The sequence below is a fragment of the Oncorhynchus mykiss genome, chromosome 12, assembly GCF_013265735.2.
Source record: "Oncorhynchus mykiss isolate Arlee chromosome 12, USDA_OmykA_1.1, whole genome shotgun sequence".
Taxonomy (NCBI): domain Eukaryota; kingdom Metazoa; phylum Chordata; class Actinopteri; order Salmoniformes; family Salmonidae; genus Oncorhynchus; species Oncorhynchus mykiss.
In genome coordinates this window covers 27715861-27737751 of record NC_048576.1, presented here as the reverse complement: position 1 = coordinate 27737751, position 21891 = coordinate 27715861, and the positions used below count along the sequence as shown (strand labels likewise).

Genomic DNA, 21891 nt, shown 5'->3' with positions numbered 1-21891 from the left:
ACCCAGCCAGCTGTAGTGGCAGCTGCCCCTTGAGTAAAGCCCTGAGGAACCTTCAGCCCATCCAAGCAACACTAACTGTACTGCAGAGAGGACACTGCACGTAGTTCACTCACACAACTAAGAGGAAAAGCTGCTGCAGTGACGATTAAGAGTAGATACATTGAGTAAAGTATTTACAGACTCAAATACATAAAATCACTAAGCTTTGATGAATGCAATCACTTGTTTTATAAAAAGGGAAATGGGGTATTACTGTCACAACATACACAATGCATGAGTTATAAAACCATAGTATAAAATCAGTCACTCAGTTCAAGTTCAACAAACTGTGGCATCTTTATCCACAGATCAGGCACTGTCTGCCAGAGGACGACAGAATAAGCTGTGTGTGCATCCGTGTTTGCACTTGCATAAGCCTATCGGTTGATAATGTTTGCTTGTGTGCAAAAATATCATAGGTGTAGTGCAGTGGTCTTGTTTAGTCACAGTGTCGACTCAGATTGTAATCCTTGGTCTCAGTTTGCAGCACAGGAAACACGTCAGAACCGATTGTCCGGATTGGGAGTGTGCAGAATTGATGGCTTTAGTGTCCCGTGTTCAGGTCCCTCATATAGTCTTGTAGTGCCTGCAACCGGGCATCGATCTCAGACAGGTCAGCCCCATCTATGGAGCCCTCTGGGTAAAAGACAAGCAGTACACAGCCAATGTTCAATTATTTGTTTCAGCAAGGGTCTCACACAGAATGTTACTAGGGCTCATATTAAAAATACATTTTTTTTAGCTAAGTGACTCTGATTACATTTTAGATTGGAGAGTAGGGCATGGATTGGTTACCTTTGTCTGATCGTATCCTGCGTGTGGGAGTGCTGCAATGGGGCTTCCTGGTCAAATTTCCTCCTCTGGGCTACAAAAAGAAGTCACTGTCACTCAACAAGTCAAGGTCTATCACCAGCTGTAAAAAAACCAAAAAAAAAACACTGCACTCACCATGGTTGGACCATTGTAGGTCTGCTTCCTTCCTCTGAAACACATAACAAAATTAGAAACTGTCTGAGACACGCAGTAAAGCAACAGAACATCTCCCATTTTCTCAAACAAACCCAGTTTGAACTTTAATACCATATGATATAGATGCAAGTTATAGAATAACTTACCCGATTGTCAACTCATCCAACTCCACCAATGAATTCACAGAGGACTGTCTGCTCCTCCTACTCTCTATTGATAAACTCCTCCCTCTGCTCCCACTGCCTGCCCTGGTTAGCTGGGGATATGCCTCCCTGGACCGAGATCGGCCCCTCTCCAGAACAGGCGATGCTAGCATGTCCCTCCGGACCTTCCTCTGGCTGAGGGAGAGAGAGAACACAGGAGGCCAAGTTAAGTTGTGATTAGTCAAAGTATCACTCAGTATTGGTTTTTGTATTAGCATTAAGCTAAAATGGGTTGCCATTTGAAATCCTTGAATGTATTTCAGCAGATGAAAATCACTATAACAGTGTTCACATACATGAAACACTGGTATAATTGGCACAGGCTTGGACTGCAGATAGTTATGACAGTTAAATGATTAGAGGGAGATGTCTGACTTTTTGAGCTCCCCCTCTCTCAGTCGGCGCTGTCTGTCCTGGATATATGCAGTGGGGTCGAAGCGTGGTGCTCGCGAACCTGGAAATAGGAACGACAGGATTGACTGGGAGCTCCTAGTAAAAAACCAAGCAGAGAGTCAAGCTCTGACAGCTTTACTCAGACTTGGTGCTACATCAACATTGATTGAATCCATTTCATTACCAAACTTATACTAAGTCAAAAACAATGCAATGAAGCTAAATTACCTTTAATCTCCAAAGCCCAATAAAGAGAGAATTTGTTTTAATACCTGTGGGAGAAGGTGAGGGTCTGGAAACATGCGAGCGGGGCCCTGAGGAGTCTGCCCTACGACCTTCTGCCCTTCGACCCCTCTCTTCTGTCCTCTCCCTGGACCCTGAGCGAGCCCTGACCACAACACGTCCCAAACTGCGCTCCCGGGACAGTGAGCGCCTGATCTCCCCATCACCCCGTGAGGCACTGCGCCCAGAGAGGGTAGGGGTCAACCTACTAAAGACACACATAGTATACAACATTAGCCACAGGCAGAGAGTATCATAAGGAGTGTGTGAGTCAGTAAGTAGGAAAGTGAGTGAAAGAGAAAAGAAAAAGGAAAGACATACATGCTTAGATTGACTAACCCTCGCCTAAGCAACGCCAGCTCATTGGTCAAACTCTTAACGCGAATCCGGAGAGCTCGCTCCGATGCTCTTAGCTCCTCCAACTAGGAGACAGGAAACGTCTGAATTACCAGCTCAACAGAGGAATCAGCACCAACAATGCTACTTATAATGGCACACAAATTAGTACTTCTAAGTCTTGACATGCACACAAGGCCTTGTTATGGTATGCAGGAATCTATGTTACTAGCTACATTATTTCCATCAACACAAAGCCAGTCATGCCGAATTATTTAAAGTTATAAAAGTTACAGACAACATGCTTACTTGAAATAGGATGCAAGCAAGGACCAACCTGCTCCAGTAGGCGGCGCTGCTCCTGGCCCCTCTTGGTGGCAGAGCGCTGACTCTTGGCCCTCTCTCTGAGGAGCTGGTCCTCTAAACTCCTGACCACCTCTCTGAGCCCCCGAGCCCCTCCTCCAGGGGTGGAGCCAGCCCCCACTATCTGCAGACGCTCGAGAGCCTTGGTCAGGGCCTCCTTCTCGTCTCTCACCAAGGCGAGTCTGACAACAGACAGAGAGAAGTGAGGGCCCTTAACCTCTAGCCTGAGTTTGGCCAAGAGTCTAAAGAACAATAATAGATTATAACTTACTCTGCCCGTAGCCGGCGTATCTCTGGCTCTGCTGGTTTGTGCCCTGCATGGTTGGCAAGGGCGTTCAGCTCAGTCTTCAGGGCTCTGATCTCCTTCTGCAGGGCAGCAGGGTCAGGCTTGCCATGGTAGGGCAGAGGCAGGGGGTAGTGGATCCTATAGGAAATAATGATTTATGTAAACCCTGGATTGCTGATGCTATGTATTGTCCAATCAGAGGCTTTGAAGTCACAGGTTGGTCATATTGGCACTCCTCAGAAGGAGCAGTCCTCCATAGGAATGAACGGAATTCTACAGTATTTAAAGTACATGTATTTAATTATTTTAAAAAGGTGTTTAGCTCACATAATATAATTTAAAAGCATGCATTAAGGTGTCTGTAATAGAACAAACATGGCAAAATCAACTGTAGACAGTATATTTTTTTACAATGGTGGGGGAGACCCCGCACCCCGTCAGTCATCTAGTGAAGTGGTTCCAAACCAGGGGGAAACCACTGAAAATTGGAATGCAGAAGGTGAAATTTCAAAATTGTTTTCCTCTTGTCATGTCAGTCATTGCATACCTTAGAGAGCCATTTATAACTTGTCAGAAATGTCCAGATCACTAGCCCGTCAGCTGTTTATTAGCTAAGTTTTTTAAGCCCATAGATTTTGCAGTCAAATATCAAATTAATACACATTAGACATGGCAAAATGTATAGAATTGCAAGAAAATGTGTTTCAAACAGCATAATGTCCTCTGCACTCCATGACAAAATATGTAGAATTGCAGGCAATAAGCTTTAAACCTGCAAAATGTTCTCTCCGCCAACAAGAGGGCTGTGAACAGTGTGTCATGTACAGTTCTTGTGGATGGTGTACACCCAGTCACTACAAAGATACAGAAATCCTTCCTAACTCATTTGCCGGAGAGGAAGGAAACCGCTCAGGAATTTCCCCATGAGGCCGCTGGTGACTTTAAAACAGTTACAGAGTTGAATGGCTGTGACAGGAGAAAACTGAGGGTGGATCAAAAACATTGTAGTTACTTCACAATACTAACCTAATTGACAGAGTGAAAAGAAGGAAGCCTGTACAGAATAAACATATTCCAAAACATGCATCCTGTTTGAAACAAGGCACTAAAGTAAAACTGCAAAAAAATGTGGCAAAGAAATTAACTTTATGTCCTGAATACAAAGTGTTATGTTTGGAACAAATCCAACAACACATCACTGAGTACCACTCCCCCAAACTATTTTTAAGCATGGTGGTGGCTGCATCATGTTATGGGTATGCTTGTCATCGGTAAGGACTAGGGAGTCTTTTTGGATAAAAATAAATGGAAGCTAGGCCCTGGTAAAATCCTAGAGGAAAACATGATTCAGTCTGCTTTCCAACAGATACTGGGAGACAAATTCACCTTTCAGCAGGACAATAACCTGAAACACAAGGCCAAAAAAAACACTGGAGTTACTTACCAAGACGACATTGAATGTTCCCGACTGGCCTAGTATTGTTTTGACTTCAAAATCATCTTCAAAATCAACCAACTTGACAGAGCTTGCAAATATCGCACAATCCAGGTGTGCAAAGCTCTTAGAGACTTACTCAGAAAAGCTCACAGCTGTAATTGCTGCCAATGGTGATTCTAACATGTATCGACTCAGGGGTGTGAATACTTACGTAAATGACATATTTCTGTAATTTAAACATTTTTCTAAAAACATGTTTTCACTTTCTCATTATGGAGTAGTGTGTGTAGATGGGTATAGGGCTGTGGCGGTCACTAAATTTCATCAGCCGGTGATTGTCAAGCAAATAACGGTCTCACGATAATTGACTGTTAATGAACATAATCACATTTATCATCTCTTGGCTTCCACACAAGCCACTGATGCAGACCTTTGGAATATCCACATTTAATCCATATAATATAGCCTACACCTTCACAAAAAATCCATTATTTATTTTAGACAGGTCTAAAGAATCATTATATGAAGAAAGTGTAGACTATTTCAGAAGAACATACTCTGAGTTGTCCTTATACTCTGAGTTAGGTCCTGATTTGGCTATTCCAAATAGCTGTGGGCTACACTAGCTAATTTAGCAAACACGATTTTCTTCGAATTTGCTTCGCATATTTTATAGTATGAAGAACACAATTGAACAAAGCTGAATAAAATAAAAAGGACATTTTCTCCAAACAATTTGAGGGAGTGCACACATGCGCCAATTCTGTGTTGATTTTGATTTTTAATACATTGTAAGGCTGCATGATGTGACTAATAATGATTTGAAAAAAGTTGCTTGAAAAGGCATGAGCTCTGCTTTGTTTTTTGCGCAGGCTGTAAACACTACATCAGCCATTCATTCACAATTTGACAAGCACTTGATAATGCCTAGAATTTCAAGGCAGCATCCCCTTCGTGTGGCTGTAACGCACCCTAAACAAATCCATGACTTTTGCGGCCAGTGGCCGTTGTGCCCTTCTCCCTGAGTGCTGCGCTCCAAAATACCTATCACTCACATGGCTCTCCATCACGTGATCGGGTCTTTCTCACAGAATACAAGTTGCGTCCCACATCGGGGACGCAACTGCAAGCGTCTTTATCCAATTCCAAGGTGCATATTGAAGATATTGGAAGAACTGTCCATATTTACTTTTCGTCAGCCAACAAGATGAGTAGGCCTAAATAACAGCAAAAGCAAAATCACTAGCCTATGCATAGTCCCTGCACCCCTACCTACATGTACAAATTACCGCGACTAACCCCCGCACATTGACTCAGTACCACCTGTATATAGCCTTGTTATTGTTATTTTATTTATATTTAACTTTACATTATTTAGTCAATATTTTCTTAACTCTATTTCTTGAACTGCATTGTTGCTTAAGCGCTTTTAACTAAGCATTTCACGGTAAGGTCATCCTGTCATATTCGGCGCATGTAACAAATACCATTTGATTTAATGTCAAATCTACTATCCCCCAGAGTACAAAAGTCGGAATATTCTATTCTGTGCAAGATATAAATATTCCAAACAGTCTAGGACAATTGTGGGATGCGATAGATCCCAAATTAATACAACCACTAGCATAAAAATAAAATACATTTACATAATATGGCTATCGCAACAGATCAGAACGTTTAGCTTAAAATGTTGATAAACTATTAGGCTATGTCTTCACATTATATGCTCAACAATGCGCACATGGTAGTAGGCTAGAAGCGAGAATGTTCCATTAGCGGAAAACACCATTACCAAAGTGACTGCAAATGCAATTATGCATTGAATGCTTTTATTAAAATGGTGCATTTTTATGTGAAAATGATCATCCCCAAACTTGAAACTCACATGCTGCTGATGTATGCCAGTTAGGCTCTACACCACTTGTAAAGCAGATGAATGTGCTTAAATTTTAAGAAGTTATTTGGTCACTTTAGATGTGATACAAACCTTATCAAAACATATAGGGGGCTAGGCTACATTAAGTGTGCGACTATGATTCGAAAAAGCTGCAAAAAAAGCATCGTTTCTGATGTTGGGCTTCATTCATCATGATAATATAGAATTCACAAATGATAGGCTAATACTGTCCCCCATCAGACTATTCTTGATTTAATATTACCTTTACATATACTAAATAATGTGACATTTGTTTTTATTTCGAATGGACCATTATCATGCAGCTGTCTCGAAACAGGGGCAGCAGGAAAAAAAAATACATGTCATCTATGCACTTAAATAGCAAAATAGCAAATGGAGGAGGCTTTTCACATGTTCATTTTCATGCCAGCCAGGTAGGCTATACTCCTGTGGTAAATATAAGCAATGTGCTTAATATTAGGAAAGTTGAGAAATAAATATAGTAGGCCTAGCCTATAGAAAACTGATGGGATCCTGATGGGATTATTGCACAATTGCATAACCTATAGAAATATTGCGCAACATGAGCTCTCATGAAGTGTTTGATTAGATTTTCGATTACAATTCTATTGATGTCAGAGTGATTAGAGGGACAATAGAATGCTGATGCCTTGTACGAATCCGACGGCGAGTGGGTAACCTGCCTCTACGATCAGTCCTATTAGCCAACGTACAATCTTTGGATAACAAAATGGACGAGCTACGATCACAAATATCCTACCAACGGGACATTAAAAACTGTAATATCTTATGTTTCACAGAGTCGTGACTGAACGACTACATGGATAACATACAGCTAGCTGGGTTTTCGGTCCATTGACAAGATAGAACAGCTGCCTCCGGTAAAACAAGGTCTGTGTATATTTGTAAACAGCTGGTGCACGAAATCTAATATCAACGAAGTCTCGAGCTTTTGCTCGTCTGAGGTAATCACATAATGGGCTCCCGAGTGGCGCAGCAGTCTAAGGCACTGCATCTCAGTGCTTGAGGCGTCACTACAGATACACTGGTTCTAATCCAGGCTGTTTCACAATTGGCCCAGCATCGTCCGGATTTGACCAGTGTAGGCCGTCACGGTAAATACGAATTTGTTCTTAAATGACTCGCCTAGTTGCATTAAAACATTTATTTTAATTATTTTAAGCTGTAGACCACATTATTTACCAACTATTTATTTTTTGTAGCTGTCTATTTACCACCACAAACCGATACTGGCACTAAGACCGCACTCAATGAGATGTATAAAGGCCAAAAGCAAACAGGAAAACGCTCATCCACAGGCGGTGCTCCTAGTGGCCGGGGACTTTAATGCAGGGAAACAAGTCCGTTTTAACTCCTTTCTACCAGCATGTTAAAAACCTCTTGATCCTACTTGAGACGCAGACGTCTCAAGTAGGCACCTGGAAATGCAAATGCGCTACGCTAAATGCTAAATGTACTCGTTAAAACTCAAACCTTCATTAAAATACACATGCAGGGTATTGAATTAAAGCTACACTCGTTGTGAATCTAGCCAACAAGTCAGATTTTTAAAATGCTTTTCGGCAAAAGCATGAGAAGCTATTATCTGATAGCATGCAACACCCCAATATACCTGAAGGGGACGTAAACAAAATAATTAGCGTAGCCGGCGCTACACAAAAACGCAGAAATAAAATATAAAACATTCATTACCTTTGATGATATTCTTTGTTGGCACTCCTATATGTCCCATAAACATCACAAATTGGTATTTTTCCCGATTAAATCCGTCCATGCATGCCCAAAATATCCATTTGTATAGCCTGTCTGCTTCAGGAAAAAAGCTCTCTTCCAACACGCAACGTCATTTTAAAAAATTATATAAGTTGCCTATATTATTTGACAAAACACTTCAACCTACTTTTGTAACCCAACTTTAGGTATTTGTAAATGTTAATAAGCGATCAAATTGATCACTGGGCGATCTGTATTCAATAGCAGCTACTCGAGAAAACAATGTCCATTTTTCAATCTTCCAAAATCGATTGTTGTAGGCTGGATGGAATGACGGATCTATTGGTAATGTCTCAAAGGATTTTTGTCAATGAAAATGACGTTTTTGGCGACATCGTGTGGAAGCTGTAGGAATTGCATCCGTGTCCATATTAAATTTGGTGTCCTTTAAACAATACATGAAAGGGGCGCATGGATACTTTTTTCAGCTTTCAGTGACCAGTTTTTCTTGCGCTTTTCGATGAAACACACGCTCTGTTATAGTCACAGCCGTGATTTAACCAGTTTTAGAAACTTCAGAGTGTTTTCTATCCACACATACTAATCATATGCATATACTATATTCCTGGCATGAGTAGCAGGACGCTGAAATGTTGCGCGATTTTTAACAGAATGTTCGAAAAAGGAGGGGGTAGGATGAAGAGGTTAAATGTGCAACCAGAGGGGGGAAAAAACGACACCACTTTTACTCCACACACAGACACGTACAAAGCTCTCCCTTGCCCTTCATTTGGCAAATCTGACCATAATTCTATCCTCCCGATTCCTGCTCACAAGCTAAAACTAAAGCAAGAAGCACCAGTGACTCGCTCAATACAGAAGTGGTCAGATGATGCAGATGCTAAGCTACAGGACCGTTTTACTAGCACAGACTGGAATATGTTCTGGGATTCTTCCGATTGCATTGAGGAGTACACCACATCAGTCACTGGCTTCATCAATAAGTGCATCGATGACGTCGTCCCCACAGTAACCGTACGTACATACCCCAACCAGAAGCCATAGATTACAGGCAACATCCTATCGTGGAAAATTACATAATTAGTCATGCTATCCTGTATTCTACCGTTTAAAGAATTGTCTCATATGCTAGTGTTTTTCCAACCTGATACAAACTTGTCTTTGTTAAACTTAGTAATAAGACTGGGCATATAGCTAAGGCCCGCTTGGGTGACATCCCCTGGGTTTACTATCTACAGAAAGTCACATGTATGGAAACTTACAGAAAGGAGCACATTATAGCATTTTACTGTTGCGAATGTGCTAACTAATGACCTTTTACACACTATCTGCTGACAGCCGCATATACAGAAAGGGGTTGTATGTATTTTCTCTATAAAAGCAGAGACCCGGCTATGTTTGTTAAGCTTTCAACTCAACCATTCTTGGTGATGTTGATTGCTTCATCTTTGCAAATCTTATGATGAAGTGTAGTTTGAAAGAATCTGCAGTCTCTCTTCCCAAGACAATCCGCACTGAGCTAAAGGCTAGAGCTGACACTTTCAAGGAGCGGGACTCTAACCCGGACACTTATAAGAAATCCCGCTATGCCCTCCGACGAACCATCAAACAGGCAAAGCACCAATACAGGACTAAGACTGAATCGTACTACACCGGCTCTGACGCACGTCGGATGTGGCAGGGCTTGGAAACTATTACAGACTACAAAAGGGAAGCACAGCCGCAAGCTGCCCAGTGACACGAGCCTACCAGATGAGCTAAATGACTTGTATGCTCGCTTCGAAGCAAGCAACACTGAAGCAAGCATGAGAGCATCAATGTGAGTAAGACCTTTAAACAGGTCAACATTCACAAGGACACAGGGCCAGACGAATTACCAGGACGAGCATGCGCTGACCAACTGGCAAGTGTCTTCACTAACATTTTCAAACTCTCCCTGTCTGAGTCTGTAATACCAACATATTTCAAACAGACCACCATAGTCCCTGTGCCCAAGAACACTAAGCTAACCTGCCTAAATGACTACCAACCCGTAGCACTCACATCTGTAGCCATGAAGTGCTTTGAAAGGCTGGTCATGGCTCACATCAAAACCATTACCCCTAGACCCATTCCAATCTGCATACCACCCCAACAGATCCACAGATGACACTGCCCTTTCACACCTGGACAAAAGAAACACCTACGTGAGAATGCCATTCATTGATCACAGCTCAGCATTCAACACCACAGTGCCCTCAAAGCTCATCACTAAGCTAAGGACCCTGGGACTAAACACCTCCCTCTGCAACTGGATCCTAGACTTCCTGACGGGCTGTCACCCATGACTGCATGGCCAGGAATGACTCCTACACATCATTAAGTTTGCCAACGACACACAGTGGTAGGACCGATCATAGACAATGATGAGACAGCCTATAGGGAGGAGGTCAGAGACCTGGCCGTGTGGTTCCAGGATAACAACCTCTCCCTCAAGGTGATCAAGACAAAGGAGATGATTGTGGACTACAGGAAAATGAGGACAGAGCACACCCCCATTCTCATCGACGGGGCTGTAGTGGAGCAGGTTGAGAGCTTCAAGTTCCTTGGTATCCACCACCAACAAACTATCATGGTTCAAACACACCAAGACAATCGTGAAGAGGGCACCACAAAGCCTATTCCTCCTCAGGAGACTGAAAAGATTTTGCATGGGTCCTCAGATCCTCAAAGTTTTACAGCTGCACCATCCTGACTGGTTGCATCACTGCCAGGTATGGCAAAAGCTCGGCCTCCGACCACAAGGCACTACATAGGGTAGTGCGTATGGCCCAGTACCTCACTGGGGACAAGCTTCATGCCATCCAGGACCTCTATACCAGGCAGTGTCAGAGGGAGACCCTAACAATGGTCATAGACTGTTCTCTCTGTTACCGCACGGAAAGCGGTACCCGGAGCACCAAGTCTAGGTCCAAAAGGCTTCTTAACAGCTTCTACCCCCAAGCCATAAGACACCTGAACAGCTAATCAAATGTCTACGTGGACTATTTGCATTGCCTCTCCCCCCTCTTTTACACTGCTGCTACTCTGTTTATTATGTATGCATAGTCACATTACCTCTAGCTACATGTACATATTACCCCGACTAACCTGTGCCCCCACACTGACTCTGTACCAGTACCCTCTGTACATAGCCTCACGACTGTTATTTTTCAACCATAAATAAATAACATGTGTGTATATGTGTGTGTGTGTATATATATATATATATATATATATATATATATATATATATATATATATATATATATATATATATATATATATATATATATATATATATATATATATATATATATATAACACTTATTTTTCTTAAAACTGCATTGTTGGTTAAGGTCTTGTAATTAAGCATTTCACTGTTGTTTTCGGCACATTTGACAAATACAATTGGATTTGGAATATGGTCACCGCAACAGCGTGTGAGATAAAAAAATAATATAATCCATTTTAAATTCAGGCTGTAACACAACAAAATGTGGAATAAGTCAAGAGGTATGAATACATTCTGAAGGCACTATATAAATCATTGATAAGGTAAAGTTAATTTGGCAAGTTTGCAGTTGTAAGATTCAAGTAGAGTTTGATAGTGAAGTTTAAGATAGTGATCGCTAAAAGATAAACAAACCTGTCAAATTCAACAGTGTAGATAAGGATGAGGTATCTTTTGGCACTGAGGTTAGGAGATTGCTGTTGGGCACGCGGACGACCAACAACCCCAGCTTTACGGTTCCGCAGGAGCTCCAGGTCAGCATAGGTCAAGAGGTCAAGGGTAACAGACTCACTAGTCTGAAGAAAAATAATGCATTATAAATCACAACACTTTTAAATCATACATGTTTTAGCTTCCTTTAATGCTTCACAGACTCACATTACTAACAGCAGATTCCAACATGCTGCAGAAGATGGGAAATTGCTTGAAGTTGCCTGTCTTGCGAGTGAGGTCTTCGATGTCTGGAACACAATGAAAACATGATAAGACCATAAATAGTCATGTCTACAATGTCCATATAAATTAATTGTAATTTAACAATACTTCACTTACATGCTGGATCGAACTCTCCCCTCCACTGGTCAGCTGTCATTGCATCAGATATCTCGACTATTAGCAATCCTTCTTCTAGCTCTATCTTCACAGCAAACCCTACTCCTCGGAAAATAATGTCCTCCTGTACCACTGAGCCCACCTCCATCTCCCTGCTTTCGTCGCAACGTCTACAGACCTACAAGACCGAGACAGACAATCAATCGATCGATTCACAGCATCTCACACATGCCCACTACAGGGCATCAATGTTGACAAACTAATTGTAGGCCTAGTATTGAGTAACTAGCCAATGAAAATGTGATTACGAATCTTTGCTGGAACGTAATATAGCTAATATATGCCAAGTTAAATAATGGTTAAATAAAATAAATAACGTTAGTTTAGCTGGAGAGAACTTAACTAGCCAACAACATCTGGTTTGCTAGCTAACGAACGATAACTAAACCAGCTAGCGAGCAGGCTTGCAAATGAACTGCTGTTTTCTGCTAACTATAATACTGCATGATAACTTAATTACACTGCTATCTTGCAAGTAACTAAACTAGCGGGCAAGTGTGCTTGCTCGGTCTGTGTTGGTAAATAACAGCTAAGTTAGCTAGCTAGCTAGCTAGCTAACGTTAGCCAGCTTGCTAGCGAGGTAATATATGCTTGGTTAGTTACATACCCGTAGTGAAGTGCTTGAACACAGATTCCAAATTGCTACACCTTGGATAGCATTGTTTTTCTCAAAATAAAATACAAATACCGAATGAAGTCAGATAATGTCTTTGGCATGAAAGAGTACACCCTTCTTTGATACCTGACAGTTTGGAAGCCGCCGCCACTGTTGAATGTAGCGGTTCCTTAACCGGGAATGCATAACTACCGCCCCCTACACAATGTCAAGTAAATCTATTGGTCTAAAATACCATACAAGGAACTCTGATTGGGTGGAGCTACCATCAGTCATATGTAAACGCTGTGAGGATCTCGCGGGTGCTCAAGCATCAGCTCCGAGGCCCTCTAGTGAAATTGATGCTGAGCCCCATGATAAGCAACACGGCTTTGTAAATATAAATCCTCAAAGAGCTAAATACTTTTGTAGCTGTTCTACCAGAACAGAAAATAGTAAGCTGGCGGGCACTTGGTCAGTAGGAATTATTTAATTGCAACAACACACATGTATGCAGACAAGCACAGTCACACACACACAAACCCTGCCCCTGTTGCCTAGGGATGTGTACACCATGACCCTGGCCCCCCATCACCCCTGGTTGATCCGCAATGTGGCTGAGCTGGTGTATGCAGTACTGCCTGACCGAAGAGTGTTCCTGGATTTAGTGTGTTTGTGTGAGCAAGGAGGAAAAGGAGGCAGGACGGTGCTAAACATTGTAATACACTCTATGAGAGAGGTACACACACGCGCACAGCGCACAGACCATACTAGAACAATGCCACATGTTGGAGCTACTATAAACAGACAAACACACATACACACGTATGCGTCTGTCCATTTTCTGCAGTTTGAAAACACCTGCCTCACTAATACTGTAATACAAGCACAAACTAGAACGAGTCCTTCAGAGTAGGACTGTATTTGGATCACCAGGCAGGCACTATGCTATGTCCTTCTACTATAGCGTCTCGTACAAAATTACCCTCCCTGTCAGAGTCCATATCTCATTCACTCCGCCCCTCTATCTTGGGTTTTGGCTTCATTGCTTTAAGACTACTGCTAAACACAGATTGAGCTCTCTCTAGAATTCAAAGTTATTATCCCCAAATCCTATGATGTTGAAAATAGTGTGTCTTATCTCATCTAATAAGTGTTTCCAGTGAGACTTCATCTCTGAAGACAGTGTGTAGTACTGTATGCCGTACAATGTTTTCAGAAAGTTATCTCAACTTGTCCTTTTAGTGTGTTATTGCGCATTCTATTTCAGAGTTGTTGGCAATTTTTTATGTAGGCTACAGTACATAATATGTTGCTGTGAAAAGTAAAGGTTTCCTGTATATTCCATTTGTATTTATCCTACATCTGTCAAATACATGATGTTACAGGTTCCTTACAGGTCCATATCATATCAATTGTTTTTCCAATAAACTGAAATAATACATTTTCAGGACCCCCATTTACAGTGTTCATTCAATATTGACAATGCTAAACCAAATGCAAACTGATAAACAGCTTAAACTTCTGATAGTAATGCTCTTCAAGCAGTATACATATTTTATTGAACCTTTATTTAACTAGGCAAGTCAGTTAAGAACAAATTCTTATTTTACAATGATAGCCTACCTCGGCCAAACCCTCCCCTAACACGGACGATGCTGGGCCAATTGTGCGCTGCGCTATGAGACTCCCAATCATGGGCAGTTGTGATACAGCCTGGGATCGAACCAGGGTCTGTAGTGACGGCTCCATCACTGAGATGCAGTGCCTTAGACCGCTGCACCACTCGGGAGCCTCAAATGTATTTCAATACTCTCTATTGAAATACATTTAACCAAGTGAGTTACACTGAATTTGACAGAGTCTTTTTGTGAAATAATGCAATAGTATTTATTTAATGATTTAAGTCACTTATTGTAACAATAGCTTCCTATTAGATGAACGTATGAAGGTGTTGCGAAGGCCTTTGTTGATGGCCGAGAACATCCTGACAAAGATGGGGGGTTTTTGTTCCTTCTTCTCGGGGTAAGAGGTGGAGGGAAGACTTTCCTCAGGGGTAGCCGTAACAGCTTCGGCACTATGTGGGGTGCTAGAGACAACCGAGAAAGTTGGCATGAATTTCAAAGTATAAGCATACAAAAATTAGGATTTAAAATGATTTTGTACTCATGTTGCTAATGTTGTGGGACTGGGAAAAATAGTTTGTGATAAAATAATGAATAGCAGTTGGACTTAATGCAATACTCATCCTGATCTGGAAACCTACCTTTGGTCCTGTGCTTCATCTGCGGACCGGACCTCCTTTAAAGTCTGTCTTAATGATTGTAATTCTTAAATCGCCACAATTTACACAACAGCAATTAACAGGGTGTCACGTTTTGACCTTAGTTCTTTTGTTATGTCTTTATTTTAGTATGGTCAGGGCATGAGTTGGGTGAGTTGTCTATGGTAGTTTTTCTATGATTTGCCATTTCTGTGTTTGGCCTGGTATGGTTCTCAATCAGAGGCAGCTGTCAATTTTTGTCCCTGATTGAGAACCATATTTAGGGAGCCTGTTTTCTATTGTGTTTCGTGGGTGATTATTTTCTGTTTTCTGTTGTGTGTCTGCTGCACCAGCCAGAACTGTTTTTGGTCATTCTCTTTGTTATTTCCGTGTTAATTTAATAAATATGGACACATCCCACGCTGCACCTTGGTCCTCTTCTCCTTCATACGTTACTAATTAAAGACAAGACAAGTAATACCAATAATTGGTTTTCATGTTTTGTTGTAAGATACCCATGTAAATACAAAAAACAATCATATCTAAACTAGGACCATTTCTGGTGTACCTTGAGGTTTATTTTGAAGTTGGCAATCTTTGGTAAGAATCTCCCTTTGGCTTGTTTGACAACCTGAGGAGCACTGAAGATACTCCAGATTTGCTCCTCAGATCCAGTAGCTATGACAGATGCCTCTATCATGGATGTTGTCATTCACTGTTGGACTAATAGCCACAGACACATTGTCTATCACTTGGTGACAGATTGCCCTTGTGAACAGGTTCATGGTATCACGTCTGATGTCTGTGCCCAGTGGGGAAGCAGCCATCGCTTCACTGACTCCTCAGTGAACAAGTAGATGAGTTCGGAGAAGGGCTTCCTAGCTTGCTTCTCTCCTTTCACAGTTAAAAGGGAAGTTTACCCAAAAACATTTCTGGGCCTTTTATAAAAAATTGCCTGGCTGTTTATCAGCTGACCAGAAAATGTTTAAGTCGATTGTTTGAGTATTTAGATCTCTGTATTTTACTGTGAGGGCAGAGTGGGAACAGAAAATTCTTGTTTACATCTTCACCTTCAACCACGCCCACCTCGGAAGTCCCGACCTAGGTCTCAACTCGTGGCGCGCATTAATCTACTTCCTGGATTTCAATATAAAAAAACAAAATACATTGGTTAAAATTTGCCTACTGAAATAATATCTGAAAATTGTGCCGAGAAAGTCATTACAAGCACTATTGCGGTCATGGGAGGCCAGATTTGTGTTTTTAGGAGGTATTTATGATGGACATTGACTTTGCATGGGGTTTCTATGGGGAAGGCGGGGGTATAATAATTTTATTAACTACATCTAAATACTCAACCAATGAACCTAAAAACTGTCTGGGGTACCGACAAACGTCTAGGCAAGTGTTATAAAGGGCCCAGAAGTGTTTTTGGGTGAACTTCCCCTTTAAGCAGAATTGTGTCAGAGACGCACTTCCCGACAACCACCAATGTGATTAGTGGGATGCTATTCTGCTCCCGAATGAGGCTCTCAAGTTGATCCACAAGGTTATGGCACAATGAATGAATCTTCTCCCTTAAGATAAGTTCTTCCATCCATGTTAGATCAGTCTAGAGAAGCGATTTGCTGCAACACTTCAGGATCAAGATTTTCAATGATGATACTCACAACATCATTCATGTTTTCACTCAATGAGGCCATCGACGTAATATCATCCCTTGCATCAATACATGTGCTTCTAATGGTAGGGAAGCAATCGTCCAGCCACTCAGTTGAACTTGGAGTTCCTTGGTGTATATAGGAGTGTTTTCACATTACTGAGACCTTGAGGCTTTTGCTGCAGTACATAAATAAAGAAGATAAAGGCCTTTGAAGCCACTACTCCTCCTAATTGGCCTCACTGAGAGATTCTGCACAGATTATTAATGCAATTGTGAAGCAATCTCTTGTGACCTTTGGATGCTCTTGAACATGCACGCTGACTATGTAAAGACATTTATAGTTAGTAACCTCAAAAGGTGGCCATGGATGTGGTTGAATAAATACTGTTACAGTAACCTCAAAATGTGGCCATGGATGTGGTACTCATTTTAAGGTTGAATAAATACTGTTACAGTAGTTTGTAAGATGGAGACGTGAATCCGACATAGCAATTATTCATTTGTAGACTAACTGGAATTAAAGCCAGACTAAGTCAGTGGCACATATGGAACTATCCTAGCAGAATATACATCTCCTTCAAATGTTGATATTTGGTTGCGTTAACGACCAAACACAATTCAATTTCCAGTTTGTCTACAAATTAATAATTTATATGGTGTATTCACGTCTCCATCTAAACGAAAAATCCAAGTTAAAGAATTGAACAAAATCAAGTCAAATCCAGCTTTAAATGCACTTCAAATCAAGTTTGATTTGATTGTCCTTTTCTTTAACTTTGACTTTTCGTTGAGATGGAAACGCTAATCAAATACATGAATTATTCATTTGAAGATTACATTTGAAATCAACCAAAGCTTCACACCCTAGGCCTATATGGAAACCATAGCTGTTGATGACTTCATAAATGCTATATAGGCCTAAATAGTATCATTGATAATATATGAATACATGGTTACATTTCATTTGCTCTATTAAACCTGCCTTTTGGAATGACTTTGATAACAACAGTGAATCAATTTAGTAATTAAGTGGAGATCTCTTAATAATCATTTGCATGATAGCACATTGGTAGTAGTCAGAGACAAATATCAAAGCTAAGCTGGGCTTCTTTAAAACACGGGATGGGACGCCGAAGGGATAGCTGTATATACAGGATATTTACTTACCAGTAGGAGGTGCTTTTTTTTCTGATAGTGGATATAAGGTTGTTTCAAAGGTAAAAACGCAACATATTTGTCTAAATTGAAAATTGGTTACCATGATGACATAATCCTGTGGTTGAAATTTCACCCTCAAGACAACAGTTTATGTTGATTACTTTTTGCAAATCCAATGTAGTTTCCAATTAGATTCCACATCACAATATGTTGACAAATCACATTGAAACAATGTTGATTCAACAAGGTTGTGCCCAATGGGATCTTTGCTTTGTATTCTCAGAAATCTCACGTTGTGTAATGTGTGAAAAGGTTAACCTGAATTGGGAATGTATACAGTGAAAATATTACTTTAGTCAGGCACACAGTTGAGGTGTGTTTGGTAAACATACTTTCTAGAAGAACGTGGAGTGGGTGTAATAATGTCTGCCACCGCCGATGTGGCAACTGTGTTTGTGGATCAACTCCAGCTTATGTTCAATGTCAATGGCAGTGGGGAGTCTTGACCTGTTGAGTGCACAGAGACTTTCCACTGCCAGGTCTCTTGGGTAGACCTTCTTTATGAAACCTCACCATGCGTTCCTGGATGCTTGCAATGGTGGAGAACTTTGATCCAGTCAGTGAGGGAGAGGTGCTAGCTTCTCTAGCGGCATCAAGCTCTTGTATGTGTGCAAGGGCCGGGATGAGGATCTCTATCCGTTATGTAGGAAACCGCTTTCATTATCTTCCTGCACATTTTGGCAAGGTGTACTTTGGTCGTGTTTCAATATATATATAAAAAAAGAGCATGGTATTTATTTTTGAGAGGCTGTGGTGTTAATGCTTAGTAGTCAATATGATAAACTTTATGTCCAACTTTCTATTAAATAATCATACATCAAATGTACAGATTAACTTATGTCACATGCCCTCTTGAATAACCTTCTACTTTCTGATAAAAACACAAATGAACATTTTCAGTTGTTTTGTAGTGGATCAGGCAGGTTTGTTGTATATACAGTTGAAGTCAGAAGTTTACATACACTTAGGTTGGAGTCATTAAAACACGTTTTTCACCACTCCACAAATGTCAATTTCAATCGTTTACAGACAGATTATTTCACATATAATTCACTGTATCACAATTCCAGTGGATCAGAAGTTTACATACACTAAGTTGACTGTGCCATTAAACAGCTTGGAAAATACCAGAAAATAGGCTAATTTACATAATTTGAGTCAATTGGAGGTGTACCTGTGGATGTATTTCAAGGCCTGCCTTCAAACTCACTGCCTCTTTGCTTGACATCACAGGAAATCAAAAGAAATCAGCCAAGACCTCAGAAACAAATTGTAGAACTCCACAAGTCTGTCTGGTTCACCCTTGGGAGCAATTTCCAAACGCCTGAAGGTACCACATTCATCTGTACAAACAATAGTACGCAAGTATAAACACCATGGGACCACGCAGCCGTCATGCCGCTCAGGAAGGAGACACTTTGTCTCCTAGAAAGGAATGTACTTTGTCGCAAAAAGTGCAAATCAATCCCAGAACAACAGCAAAGGACCTTGTGCAGATGCTGGAGGAAACAGGTACAAAAGTATATATACCCACAGTAAAACGACATAACCTGAAAGGTCGCTCAAGAAGGAAGAATCCACTGCTCCAAAACCGCCATAAAAAAAAGTCAGACTATGGTTTGCAACTGCACATGGGGACAACGATCGTACTTTTTGGAGAAATGACCTTTGGTCTGATGAAACAATAATAGAACTCTTTGGACATAATGACCATCTTTATGTTTGGAGGAAAAAGGGGGAGGCTTGCAAGCCAAAGAACACCATCCCGACCGAGAAGCACGGAGGTTGCAGCATCATGTTGTGGGGGTGATTTGCTGCAGGAGGGACTGGTGCACTTCACAAAATAGATGGCTTCATGAGGGAGGGAATTTATGTGGATATATTGAAGCAACGTCTCAAGACATCAGTCAGGAAGTTAAAGCTTGGGCGCAAATGGGTTTTCCAAATGGACAATGACCCCAAGCATACTTCCAAAGTTGTGGCAAAATGGCTTAAGGACAACAAAGTCAAGGTATTGGAGTGGCCATCACAAAGCCCTGACCCCAATCCTATAGAAAATATGTGGGCAGAACTGAAAAAGCGTGTGCGAGCAAGAAGGCCTACAAACCTGATTCAGTTACACCAGCTCTGTCAGGAGGAATGGGCCAAAATTCACCCAATTTATTGTGGGAAGCTTGTGGAAGGCTACCCGAAACATTTGACCCAAGTTAAACAATGTAAAGGCAATGCTACCAAATACTAATTGAGTGTATGTAAACTTCTGACCCACTGGGAATGTGATGAAAGAAATAAAAGCTGAAATAAATTATTGTCTCTACTATTATTCTGACATTTCAAATTCTTAAATTAAACTGGTGATAAAATCTGACCTAAAACAGGGAATTTTTACTAGGATTAAATGTCAGGAATTGAGAAAAACTGAGTTTAAATGTATTTGGCTAAGGTGTATGTAAACGATTTCAACTGTAGATTGGTATGCTGAAAATCTTTCAGAAGCGCGCAATCAGTGACATTCCTCATTGATCAGGATTTGGAAGCAGATGTCCTCTTCCACTCTGTTTTGGTATTTATCTGGAGACTGAGCTCTGGATGAACAGAATGCCACAGATAGACCTGAAGAACTAAATAAATGAGTTTTTATGAATCCGCACAACAAAGAGCACGCTAACCAAACAGTAGTACCGGGAAAAACAATATTTTAATATAGAAAAATCTTGAACCTTCTTCAGTACCATGGTCAGCAGAGGTCTTCTTGGCACTCGATTTCAGTTTGGCCTTCAAGAAAACTATTTCAAATCCCATGTTATTATGTGTAACATCAAGCCGAAGCAACCAATAATTTTGCCAACATAGACAGATTAATTCAAACCTAGCAAAGAACACAAATGACCAGAGGATGAATCTTACCTTCCTCTCTTTCTTCAGCTGAGCAACTGCCTCTTCATCCTTTTCCTCCTTCTCTATCCCTTTCTCCTAATGACTATCTTCCAAGTCCTATACAGTGTTCATCACAATGAAAGTCATTTGCTTTATAATCTGTATATAACTATGGATAACATTGATAAATGCCATAATAATAATAATAATAATATTTTGGTGGGTGCTTATATTTGTCCTATTTCACATGCACAAGTGTGTATTAATATGCATGTGTGAATTGGAAATGTGTTTTATGCATATCCCAACTGTCCTTGAGATGCCCTCAGAGTGGGGTCACGGCCAGGGTCTGCTATTTTCAACAGCAACTCTAGAGCAGTTGCTTAAGGGCACATCAACAGATTTTTCACCTTGTCGAATCGGGTATTCGAACCAGAAACCTTTAGTTTTTTTTCTGTGTTTGAGGGGCCTGGGTTGTGTGTTCCAATGGCACGTTGTGTTAACTAATCCAAGTTTATAATTTTAAAAGGCTAATTGATCATTAGAAAACCCTTTTGCAATCATGTTAGCACAGCTGAAAACTGTTGTGCAAATTAAAGAAGCAACAAAACTGGCCTTCTTTAGACTAGTTGAGTATCTGAAGAATCAGCATTTGTGGGTTCGATTACAGGCTCAAAATGTCCAGAAACAAAGTACTTTCTTCTGAAACTCGTCAGTCTATTCTTGTTCTTAGAAATCAAGGCTATTCCATGCGAGAAATTGCCAAGAAACTGAAGATCTCATATAACGCTGTGTACTACTCCCTTCACAGAACAGCGCAAACTGGCTCTAACCAGAATAGAAAGAGGAGTGGGACGCCCCGGTGCACAACTGAGCAAGAGGACTAGTTTGAGAAACAGATGCCTCACAAGTCCTCAACTGGCAGCTTCATTAAATAGTACCCGCAAAACACCAGTCTCAACGTCACCAGTGACGAGGCGACTCCGGGAAGCTGCCCTTCTAGGCAGAGTTGCAAAGAAAAAGCCGTATCTCAGACTGACCAATAAATTTAAAAAATGAAGATGGGCAAAAGAACACAGACACTGGACAGAGGAAGATTGGAAAAATGTGTTTGGACAGACGAATGTTCGGATCACAAAGAAGAACATT

At 41.0% G+C, this 21891-nt stretch overlaps 1 protein-coding gene across 3 annotated transcripts; it reads right to left on the bottom strand.

Annotated features, from left to right (window-relative positions):
* Positions 1-204: 204 nt before the first annotated feature.
* On the bottom strand, positions 205-12989 carry LOC110537316 (coiled-coil domain-containing protein 61). 3 transcript variants are annotated; one of them, XM_021623257.2, is made up of 13 exons: positions 12869-12989; positions 12067-12244; positions 11893-11975; positions 11650-11810; positions 2857-3009; positions 2560-2767; positions 2208-2308; positions 1877-2094; positions 1587-1665; positions 1155-1346; positions 988-1021; positions 835-904; positions 205-675 (listed from the first exon to the last, which is right to left on the bottom strand). In XM_021623257.2, exons 1-13 carry the CDS (start codon positions 12926-12928, stop codon positions 584-586), a joined length of 1629 nt encoding a protein of 542 aa, XP_021478932.2. In that variant the 5' UTR covers positions 12929-12989; the 3' UTR covers positions 205-583. The 3 variants fall into 3 exon arrangements, with proteins under 3 accessions (XP_021478932.2, XP_021478933.2, XP_021478934.1); XM_021623258.2 differs by having other exon boundaries at positions 2226-2308; positions 12869-12988; XM_021623259.2 differs by having other exon boundaries at positions 12734-12937.
* Between the last annotated feature and the right edge of the window lie 8902 nt (positions 12990-21891).